The sequence below is a fragment of the Oncorhynchus tshawytscha genome, unplaced genomic scaffold, assembly GCF_018296145.1.
Source record: "Oncorhynchus tshawytscha isolate Ot180627B unplaced genomic scaffold, Otsh_v2.0 Un_contig_388_pilon_pilon, whole genome shotgun sequence".
NCBI classification, from domain to species: domain Eukaryota; kingdom Metazoa; phylum Chordata; class Actinopteri; order Salmoniformes; family Salmonidae; genus Oncorhynchus; species Oncorhynchus tshawytscha.
This window is the reverse complement of record NW_024609827.1, coordinates 343146-355371: the sequence shown is the minus strand read 5'-3', so window position 1 is coordinate 355371 and position 12226 is coordinate 343146. Positions and strand designations below refer to the sequence as shown.

Genomic DNA, 12226 nt, shown 5'->3' with positions numbered 1-12226 from the left:
TGTGTCTTATTAGCAGATGTATCTTAGAAGGTGTGTCTTGTTAGCAGGTGTGTCTTAGCAGATGTGTCTTATTAGCAGGTGTGCCTTATTAGCAGGTGTGTCTTATTAGCTGGTGTGTCTTATTAGCAGGTGTGTCTTATTAGCTGGTGTGCCGTCTTAGCAGATGTGTCTTATTAGCAGGTGTGTCTAAGCAGGTGTGTCTTATTAGCAGGTGTGTCATATTAGCCGGTGTGTCTTATTAGCAGGTGTGTCTTATTAGCAGGTGTGTCATATTAGCAGGTGTGTCTTATTTGCAGGGGTGTCTTAGTAGGTGTGTCTTATTAGCAGGTGTGTCTTAGCAGGTGTGTCTTATTAGCAGGTGTGTCATATTAGCTGGTGTGTCTTATTAGCTGGCATGTCTTAGTGGGTGTGTCTTATTAGTAGGTGTGTCTTATTAGCAGGTGTGTCGTCTTAGCAGATGTTTCTTATTAGCAGGTGTGTCTTAGTAGGTGTGTCTTATTAGCAGATGTATCTTAGAAGGTGTGTCTTGTTAGCAGGTGTGTCTTAGCAGATGTGTCTTATTAGCAGGTGTGTCTTATTAGCAGATGTGTCTTATCGGGTGTGTCTTCATAGGTGTGTCTTAGTAGGTGTGTCTTAGCAGGTGTGTATTAGCAGGTGTGTCTTATTATCAGGTGTGTCTTGGCAGGTGTGTCTTGGCAGGTGTGTCTTATTAGCAGGTGTGTTGGTAATGTTCAAATATCGTTCAAAGTTAAGTAGATCCAGCACACTTTACTTGCAAAGTGTCATGTTTGTACTTGTATTTATATATAACAGCAGGAGAAGCACAGAGGTAGTGGGGCTCTGAGATACTTAGAACCACTGATCTATGATCTATTAAACCTCCATGTAACTCTTTCTCTTTCCTCACTGTGCTTGGGAGCTGAGTAGAAGAACATTAGAGAGAGAAAGAGAGAGAGCACCTCATACCAACACGATGATGAGCGCGCACACACACACACACACACACACACACACATACATACACACACACACACACACACACACACACACACACACACACACACACACACACATGGCCAATGAGCTCCCCACTGTTCTCCTTTTCACACTTCTAATAACACTCCCCTACAGCTGCTAAGCCTATGCTGATCAATCTCTCTCCTGCTAGTTATCAAATACACTGATCTGTGTTTCAGAAACAAGATGTCTGACACTGAAATGGTCCTTCTGCTGTCCCCATATGAGAACCCCTTTTGAACCCCTTTTGAATGTAGAACCCTTTTTGGTTCCATGTAGAGCCCTTTCTACAGAGGGTTCTACATGGAACCCATAAGGGTTCTGGACTGAAACCAAATAGGGTTCTACCTGGAACCAAAAATATTTCTCCAATGGGGACAGCCGAAGAACCCTTTTGGAACCCTTTTTTCTAAGAGTGTACTCACCAAGACCTCTTTATTCGGCGATGTATTTTATTTATTTATAATTGTATGTTTTATTAAGAAACTGTAGTGCCAGAAATAGAATCAAAACACTGGTAACATCCTTGAAGCCCGGATCAGGGACTCAATTTAATTTATTGTGAGTCTTTTTTACAGTTAGCATATGCCTCTTCACATATAGCTAGCTACGATCTGTTGTGTTTGGTGGATTATTCTAATCAAGTGAGAGAGACTTTGTAATTTCTTCAAACAATCATCTTTATTAATCAACATTGATGAATTATTACAATAATTAGACTGGTCAACCCAACTGTCTTGGGCCCGAGAGCCTACCCTTTACAGACCACGCTGTTTCTTATATAGCTGATACCAAGAATGCTCAGTGGCTGGTTCAACCCCTCCCCTATAGATTGGGAGAGGCACCATAAGCCACGTTGGGTTCATCCTGTGGTCATCTGCCTCTGGTGTCGTCTCCCAGGTGCCAGGATAATTAGGAATACTGAGGCCTTTGTTATGTTCCTCCAGGCTCTCTCTATCTCGGTGACACCCACCACATCTGATCATTGGAATGCCAGCTGTAGGTTTTTAGGCTCCTCTTGGTTTACACGGACATTTAATAGAACAGAAATGTCTTACTGTTTAGTTAAGTATATAATCATCAAATATCCAACAAATATCAGGTAAATATGTTGTTTTTCTATGACAGGTGTTTAGCAGGTGTAGAATGTCTCCTATCTCCTCATAGCATCCTCTATAAATGATGTCCCCACGCTGGTGGTCTGGATGGTTTGACCTATCTCCTGGATCAAACAGCTGTGATGTCATAGAGATCTAGGGAGAATCTCCTGGCCTGTCTGACTCACTGTAATGATGCTGTGGTGTAGGGATTGCCTCTCAGTTTCTCTGTCTGAGTCTCTCTCTGTGTGGATGGCCTCTCGGTTTCTCTGTCTGAGTCTCTCTCTCTCTCTCTCTCGCAATCTCTGACTCTCTCCCCCTCCCTCCCACCATATGTCCATATAGATCAACATCCTGTTAAACTTTGCTGCTGGGGAGGACTGTCCCTGTCCTGAAGAGATTCAGGAGGACCTCTACAAATTTCATGATGAGCTGAGACTGCACTGCGGTACAATGTTCACACGCACACCACACACATACATGGGAGCACACGCATATGCAGAAGCACACGCACACAGGCACGCATGCACACACCTACTTACACACGCACACACCTACTTACACACGCACACACCTACTTACACACGCACACACCTACTTACACATGCACACACCTACTTACACACGCACACACCTACTTACACACGCACACACCTACCACACGCACACACCTACTTACACACGCACACACCTACTTACCTACTTACACACGCACACACCTACTTACACACGCACACACCTACTTACACACGCACACACCCTACTTACACACGCACACACCTACTTACACACCTACTTACACACGCACACACACGCATGCACACACCTACTTACACACGCACACACCTACTTACACACGCACACACCTACTTACACACGCACACACCTACTTACACACGCACACACACGCACGCACACACACACACACACACACAGTTAAAAGACAAATCCTAACTTGAGATGCAGGCACATACTGTAACTCACAGATCTCACATTGACATCAAATCAATACATAATTTCAGTTATTCATTCAAAAAGTCATCCCAAAGTTACAATGACTCCTATATGACATGATGACTCTTGACTGGCATCAGTATCAATCAATAGGTTGACAGGTTCAATAGTGATTGTATATGCTAACTGTAGTAATAAACTCTAGGTCTACATCAGTGCTCACCAACCCTCTTTCTGGAGATCTACCGTCCTGTGGGGTGGACTGATAACCTACAGGACGGTAGATCTCCAGGAAGAGGGTTGGACTGATAACCTAAAGGACAGTAGATCTCCAGGAAGGGGGTTGGACTGTAACCTACAGGACAGTAGATCTCCAGGAAGAGGGTTGGACTGATAACCTAAAGGACAGTAGATCTCCAGGAAGAGGGTCGGACTTATAACCTACAGGACAGTAGATCTCCAGGAAGAGGGTTGGACTGATAACCTACAGGACAGTAGATCTCCAGGAAGAGTGTTGGGCTGCCCTGGTCTACATGAACCTCTATGTCAAAATGTGATGGAGACATCTGAGTTTAAAATCATCCTCCCAGTCCTGCCCTTCATATTTGTTTCTGTCTCGGTTCCTGCAGGCATCCCAGTGGAGGAGGAGGAGGAGGAGGAAGACACGTCTATAAAGGGTCGTCTGCTGGCCATGCTCTATAAGATCAAGGGACCGCCCAAGAAACTAGAGGAGGAACCTACGGAGGAGGAACAGGCCACTCCCAGTAAGATACTGTCTCTGTGTGAACCAAGACAAGACATTAACATAACAACATGCCATACGTATTCAGTCAGCTGTAACTGACTGGAAACACACTCATCACTTATCTGATCGGATACGCCGATATTACGGTTGGACTGTGTGAAATGTTAATGCCTGGTGCACTTCAGTTCTACAATATTGAAGAGTTAAAAAAAATAAAAAATGTCTTCTTCATTTTGACATCCCTGCAGGTCATAATCGGAATCTCATGTTAACCTCATACCTCACTATTGAAAGCATATATTATTACTCCGTCAGATATCTGTCAAATGCTTTGTTCCCCAACAACACCACAAAACACTAGAATAACATCCAGTCTGTTCTCAGTAGCTCACCAACAACCTCCTCTCACAACTCCACAGCACCAGTCCAGGAAGCTTCCTCCATTTAAAACGGAGGACACTTCCTCTCTGTTATTTAGCTACACACAAAACCCTCATTAGCAGAGAAAACATCTACATACATGGCTCTGTTCATTTGTAGTCAGGCAGCGGAGTGTTTTTTGGACAGCTTCACTTCTGAACCAGGAGTAGAACAGAGGTGTGTGTGTGTGTGTGTGTCTGCGCGTGTGTGTGTGTGTCTGTGTGTGTGTGTGTGTGTGTGTGTGTGTGTGTGTGTGTGTGTGTGTGTGTGTGTGTGTGTGTGTGTCGCATGTGTGTGTGCGTGTGTGTGTGTGTGTGTGTGTGTGTGTGTGTGTGTGTGTGTGTGTGTGTGTGTGTGTGTGTGTGTGTGTGTGTGTGTGTGTGTGTGTGTGTGTGTGTGTGTGTGTGTGTGTGTGTGTGTGTGTGTGTGTGTGTGTGTGTGTGTGTGTGTGTGTGTGTGTGTGTGTGTGTGTGTGTGTGTGTGTGTGTGTGCTCTGTGACTCGGCTCCCAGGGTAGGGTTCTGTCTGCCAACCAGCTTTTATTCACACCAATTAGACTGCTGTTACAGCTCAAACCATGCCACTGGAGATGGTGTCTGCTCGACCTCGAAATCAGAGTTCACTAAATGTACAAACTGGAAAAATAAAGCGGTAATTGTATATTTATTTTAGAAAATATTGTGAATAGTTTCTTTCTTTGTTTGTTTTTTGTTTCGTTTGTTTTTATAGTTTTGAGCTTTTACTCTTGTTAAGTTCCTGGGGTTGGTTTCTCAAGTTGTGTGCTTTGCTTTTTTACCCTGATCAGTATACTTCCTTCTCAATCCAAAGTCAAGACTAACCTTTTGGTCCTTGGCACTTCCCACCAGGGACCTACAATAATGTCATGTACAGTACATAGCTACAGCTGTTGGTGTACCAGGAACAGACTGTTCAGTTTTCCCCCAGGCACTCCCTCCATAAGTTTTGAAGGACAAGCAGAAGTTACATACTTATTATCGAGGCAATCTATTGGAGAAAAAAAAAAAAGTCCAATATCTGTTGAGGGAGAGTTCTAATGACAACGTACTTAACATTCTTATCTAGTCCAGCCTCATCGACTTAATGAGAAAACATCACGTTTTAGATGAGGATTGAGGGGAATTCAGGGGGTTTAGGTAGGACGTCTACATTAGGTAGAGGAGAGGAGAGAGGAAGAGAGGCAAAAGGAGAGGAGGGGGAGAGAGACAAAAGAAGAGGAGGAGAGGGGTAGGAGAGAGAGATACAAAAGAAGAGTAGAGGAGGGGAGGAGAGGGGGAGAGAGACAAGAGAAGAGGAGAGGAGGGGGAGGAGAGGGGGAGAGAGACAAAAGAAGAGGACAGGAGGGGGGAGGAGAGGAGGAGAGAGACAACTAGAGGAGGGGAGGGGTAGGAGAGAGAGGGACAAAATAAGAGTAGAGGAGGGGAGGAGAGGGGGAGAGAGACAAGAGAAGAGGAGAGGAGGGGGAGGAGAGGGGGAGAGAGACAAGAGAAGAGGAGAGCAGGAGGGGAGAGAGACAAAAGAGGAGAGGAGGAGAGGGGGAGAGAGACAAGAGAAGAGGAGAGGGGGGGAGGAGAGGGGGAGAGAGACAAAAGAAGAGGACAGGAGAGGGAGGAGAGGAGGAGAGAGACAACTAGAGGAGGGGAGGGGTAGGAGAGAGAGAGACAAAATAAGAGTAGAGGAGGGGAGGAGAGGGGCAGAGAGACAAGAGAAGAGGAGAGGAGGGGGAGGAGAGGGGGAGAGAGACAAGAGAAGAGGAGAGGAGGGGGAGAGAGACAAAAGAGGAGAGGAGGAGAGGGGGAGAGAGACAAGACGAGAGGGTGAGAGAGACAAGAGGAGAGGAGGGGGAAGAGAGGAGGAGAGGAGGATCGAGACAAAAGAAGAGTAGAAGAGGAGAGAAAGGGGGAGTGTTTGAAAGCTTGCGTGCATGTGTGTATATTTATTGACTTGACCCAAGAATATAGTAAAATATCACAGTGAACCTTCTGACTGCTCTATCACCTGGCCATCAGACTGACAACTACTGCTCTCCCTCCCCCACACACAAATTACTGACGCCAACCATTATGTTGCTGTTAATTAGTTATTGATTGCCATAATCAATTGATTGCCATAATGTATCTATCTATTTATCCTGCTACTAGTCACTAGTACTCTCGTTTACATGTATATACTACCATTAGTATTTATATATTCCTGCTGCCAGTCACTTTTCATCCCTGTTTACGTGTACCTGTATATCCGCCTACACTGACATTCTTACTAACACCCACACACTAACATCCACACACCCACACCCACATACTAACACCCACACACCCACACCCACACACTAACACCTACACACTAACACCCACACACGTACACCCACACACTAACACCCCCACACACTAACACCCCCACAACATAACACCCCCCCACACTAACACCCCCACACTAACACCCCACCTACACACTAACACCCCCCCACACCCACACACTAACACCCCACACCCACACCCCACCCACACTAACACCCCCCACACACTAACACCCACATACATCCAACACCCACACCCCACACCCACACACTAACACCTACACACTAACACCCACACACGTACACGTCCACACACTAACACCCCCCCACACTAACACCCCCACACTAACACCCACACACTAACACCCCCCCACACTAACACCCCCACACTAACACCCCCCCACACACTAACACCCCCACACTAACACGCACACACCAACACCCACACCCCCACACACTGACCCCACACACCAACCCCACACACACTAACACCCACACACCCACACACCCACACACTAACACCCCCACACTAACCCCCACACACTAACACCCACACTGACCCACACACCCCCACACACTAACACCCCCACACGAACACCCACACACCAACACCCACACACCCCACACACTGACCCCCACACACACTAACACCCACACACCCACACACCAACACCCACACACCCACACACTGACCCCCACACACCCACACCCACACACACTAACACGCACACACTAACACCCACACACCCACACACCCACACACCCCCACACACCCACACCCACACACTAACACGCACACACTAACACCCACACACTAGTATAATGGCGCTGGAGGGAATGGCTGAGGTTTTACGTGCCTCTAAACAAGTTTGTTGTTTGTTTGCGTTGTTTGCAACGTATTCTTTTACTTATTTTGTACATGATGTTTCTGCTACCGTCTCTTATGACCGAAAATAAGTTCTGAATCAGAACAGCGATTACTCACAACGAACTGGAAGACGCTTTTTCCTTTAACGAGTCTGACGAGAAGGATATACCGCTTTCTCGGGAACAGACAAAAATCCCCGTCAATTGCGTAAAGAAAAGACGGAGAAAAAGGGGGAGGAGGTCGGGCTGCCTTCTGAGAATTTGTAGGTGAGCGAGTAAACTCCCACTGCCATCCGTTCTATTGGCCAACATGCAATCATTGGATATCATTGTAATATCTTATGTTTCACTGAATCGTGGCTGAATGCCGACGCGGTTAATATAGAGCTGGCGGGATTCTCCACGCACCGGCAGGACAGAGAAGCTACGTCTGGTAAGATGAAAACTAAAGCAGGAAGTACCAGTGACTCGCTCAATACGAAAGTGGTCAGACGACGTGGACACTACGCTACAGGAGTGTTTTGCTAGCACATACTGGAATATGTTCCGGGATTCATCCAATTGCATTGAGGAGTGCACCACCTCAGTCATCATCTTCATCATTAAGTGCATCGACGACGTCATCCCCCACAGTGACCGTATGTACATATCCCAACCAGAAGTCATGGATTACAGGCAACATCCGCATCAAGCTAAAGGCTAGAGCTGCCGCCTTCAAGGAGCAGGATACTAATCCGGACTCTTATAAGAAATCCTGCTATGCTCTCAGACGAACCATCAAACAAGCAAAGCGTCAATACAGGATTAAGATTGAATTCTACTACACCGGCTCTGATGCTCGTCGGATGTGGCAGGGCTTGAAAACTATTACAGACTACAAAGGGAAACCCAGACGCGAGCTGCCCAGTGACACGAGACTACCAGACGAGATAAATGTATTTTATGCTAGCTTCGAGGCAAGCAACACTGAAACAAGCATGAGGGCACCAGCTGTTCTGGACAAGTGTGTGATAACGCTCTCTGTTGCCGATATGAGTAAGACCTTTAAACAGGTCAACATTCACAAAGATGGATTACCAGGACGTGGCCTCAAAGCGCGGACCAACTGGCAAGTGTCTTCACTGACATTTTCAACCTCTCCCTGACTGAGTCTGTATTACCTACATGTTTCAAGCAGACCACCATTGTCCCTGTGCCCAAGGAAGTGAAGGTAACCTGCCTAAATGACTACAGACCCGTAGCACTCACGTCGGTAGCCATGAAGTGCTTTGAAAGGCTGGTCATGGCTCACATCAACACCATCATGCCAGAAAACCTAGACCCTCTCCAATTCACATACAGCCCCAACAGATCCACAGATGACGTAATCTCAATCGCACTCCACCCTGCCCTTTCCCACCTGGACAAAAGGAACACCTATGTGAGAATGCTGGTCATTGACTACAGCTCAGCGTTCAACACCATAGTGCCCACGAAGATCATCACTAAGCTAAGGACCCTGGGACTAAACACCTCCCTCTGCAAATAGATCCTGGACTTCCTGATGGTCCGCCCCCAGGTGGTAATGGTAGACAACAATACGTCTGCCACACTGATCCTCAACACTGGGGCCCCTCAAGGGTGTGTCCTTAGTCCCCTCCTGTACTCCCTGTTCACCCACGACTACGTGGCCAAACACAAACACCATCATGACGTCACAACAGTGGTAGGCCTGATCACCGACAACGATGAGACAGCCTATAGGGAGGAGGTCAGAGACCTGGTAGTGTGATGCCAGGACAACAACCTCTCCCTCAATGTGAGCAAGACAAAAGAGCTGAATGTGGACTACAGGACAAGGCGGGCCAAACAGGCCCCCATTAACATTAACGGGGCTGTAGTGGAGCAGGTCGAGAGTTTCAAGTTCCTTGCAAAAGTGTTCATCCCCTTTGACGTTTTTTCTATTTTGTTGCATTACAACCTTTAATTTGACTTTTTTTTGGATTTGATGTAATGGACGTACACAAAATAGTACAAATTGGTGAAGTGAAATGTAAAAAATTACTTGATTCAAAAAATTCTAAAACAATTTTAAAAAATGAAAAGTGGTGCGTGCATATGTATTCACCCCCTTTGCTATGAAGCCCCTAAATAACATCTGTTCAATTAATTACCTTCAGAAGTGACATGATTAGTAAATAAAGTCCACTTGTGTGTAATCTAAGTGTCACTTGATCTGTCACATGATCTCAGTATATATACACCTGTTCTGAAAGGCACCGGAGTCTGCAACACCACTAAGCAAAGGGCATCACCAAGCAAGCGGCACCATGAAGACCAGGGAGCTCTCCAAACAAGTCAGGGACAAAGTTGTGGAGAAGTACATGCAGATCAGGGTTGGGTTATAAAAAATATCAGAAAGTTTGAACATCCCACGGAGCACCATTAAATCCATTATTAAAAAATGGAAAGAATACGGCACCACAACAAACCTGCCAAGAGAGGGCCGCCCACCAAATCTCACGGACAAGGCAAGGAGGGCATTAATCAGAGAGGCAACAAAGAGACCAAAGATAATCCTGAAGGAGCTGCAAAGCCTCACTGCTGAGATTGGAGTATCTGTCCATAGGACCACTTTAAGCCGTACACTCCACAGAGCTGGGCTTTACAGAAGAATAGCCAAAAAAAAGCCATTGCTTAAAAAACAAAATAGGCAAACATGTTTGGTGTTCGCCAAAGGGCAATGTGGGAGACTCCCCAAACATATGGAAGAAGGTACTCTGGTCAGGTGAGACTAGAATTTAGCTTTTTGGCCATCAAGGAAAATGCTATGTCTGGCGCAAACCAAACACCTCTCATCAACCTGAGAACACCAACACCATGTTTTTCATCGGCAGGTACTGGGAAACTGGTCAGAATTGAAGGAATGATGGATGGCGCTAAATACAGGGAAATTCTTGGGGGAAACCTGTTTCAGTCTTCCAGAGATTTCAGACGGACGGAGGTTTACTTTCCAGCAGGACAATGACCCTAAGCATACTGCTAAAGCAACACTTTAATGTTTCACAATAAAACATATTTTGAATCTTCAAAGTGGTAGGCATGTAGTGTAAATCAAATGATACAAACATGATACAAACCCCCCAAAAAATCTATTTTAATTCCAGGTTGTAAAGGCAACCAAATAGGAAAAATGCCAAGGGGGGTGAATTATTTCGCAAGCCACTGTATCTACCTCAATACTCCAGTATCCCTGCCTACATGTACATATCTACCTCAATACTCCAGTATCCCTGCCTACATGTACATATCTACCTCAATATTTCAGTATCCCTCCCGACATGTACATATCCACCTCAATACTCCAGTATCCCTGCCTACATGTACATATCCACCTCAATACTCCAGTATCCCTGCCTACATGTACATATCCACCTCAATACTCCAGTATCCCTGCTTACATGTACATATCCACCTCAATACTCCAGTATCCCTGCCTACATGTACATATCCACCTCAATACTCCAGTATCCCTGCCTACATGTACATATCTACCTCAATATTTCAGTATCCCTCCCGACAAGTACATATCCACCTCAATACTCCAGTATCCCTGCTTACATGTACATATCCACCTCAATACTCCAGTATCCCTGCTTACATGTACATATCCACCTCAATACTCCAGTATCCCTGCTTACATGTACATATCCACCTCAATACTCCAGTATCCCTGCCTACATGTACATATCTACCTCAATATTTCAGTATCCCTCCCGACAAGTACATATCCACCTCAATACTACAGTATCCCTGCTTACATGTACATATCCACCTCAATACTCCAGTATCCCTGCTTACATGTACATATCCACCTCAATACTCCAGTATCCCTGCCTACATGTACATATCCACCTCAATACTCCAGTATCCCTGCCTACATGTACATATCTACCTCAATATTTCAGTATCCCTCCCGACAAGTACATATCCACCTCAATACTCCAGTATCCCTGCTTACATGTACATATCCACCTCAATACTCCAGTATCCCTGCTTACATGTACATATCCACCTCAATACTCCAGTATCCCTGCTTACATGTACATATCCACCTCAATACTCCAGTATCCCCTCACATTGAACATTTGGTACTGGCTTTGACCCTTATTTCTCATTAGTTATACTGTTTTGAATATTGCACTGTTGGGTAGGGCGTGCAAGTTAAGCATTTCTTTGTACATGTGTGTGACAAATGCAATTTGAAACTTGACTCAGCTGATCAGTAGAACTACATCCTTCTACCAACCCTGGAAATGACACATTTTATATGTCCTGCCTCTTCCCTCGGCTCCTGTACAACATTCCTATTGTGGTGAAACATAACATGACTTTGGAAAAAAATATATTCGTTTCAGTTAAATCTACACTCATAGAAAAAAGGTTTCCCTATAGGAGAACCCTTTGAATAATAATGTTTGTTTCCATGTAGATCCCTCCGTAGAAAGGGTTCTTCATGGAACCTCAAGAGGGTTCTACCTGGAACCAAACGGGTTCTTCAAAAGGGTATTTAATGGGACAGTCAAAGAACTATTCTAGTTGCTAGACAGCATGTTTTTTTCTAAGAGTGTACACACCTTGGCCGCCTTGGATCTCACAGCCCCCCCCCCAACAAAAAAAAGATTTATTTTGAGTTGCATTTTATTTGTAGCTTAACATAATAACTGAGAGACAGACTATTATCAATCTTTCTTGGATGGGCATGATGAGGAGGACTGCAGCCTTATCTCCACGGTTCATCTGTATGCACACATAGTCGTCACCTCTTTCCCCA

General features: G+C 45.4%; 1 protein-coding gene across 1 annotated transcript in view; it reads left to right on the top strand.

Moving 5' to 3' along the window:
• The window catches only part of ryr3 (ryanodine receptor 3), a 268014-nt gene that overhangs the window by 159763 nt on the left and 96025 nt on the right, over positions 1-12226 (top strand). Inside the window, 2 exon segments of the mRNA XM_042319182.1 lie at positions 2460-2562; positions 3698-3832. Coding sequence (XP_042175116.1) covers positions 2460-2562; positions 3698-3832 — 238 coding nt within the window.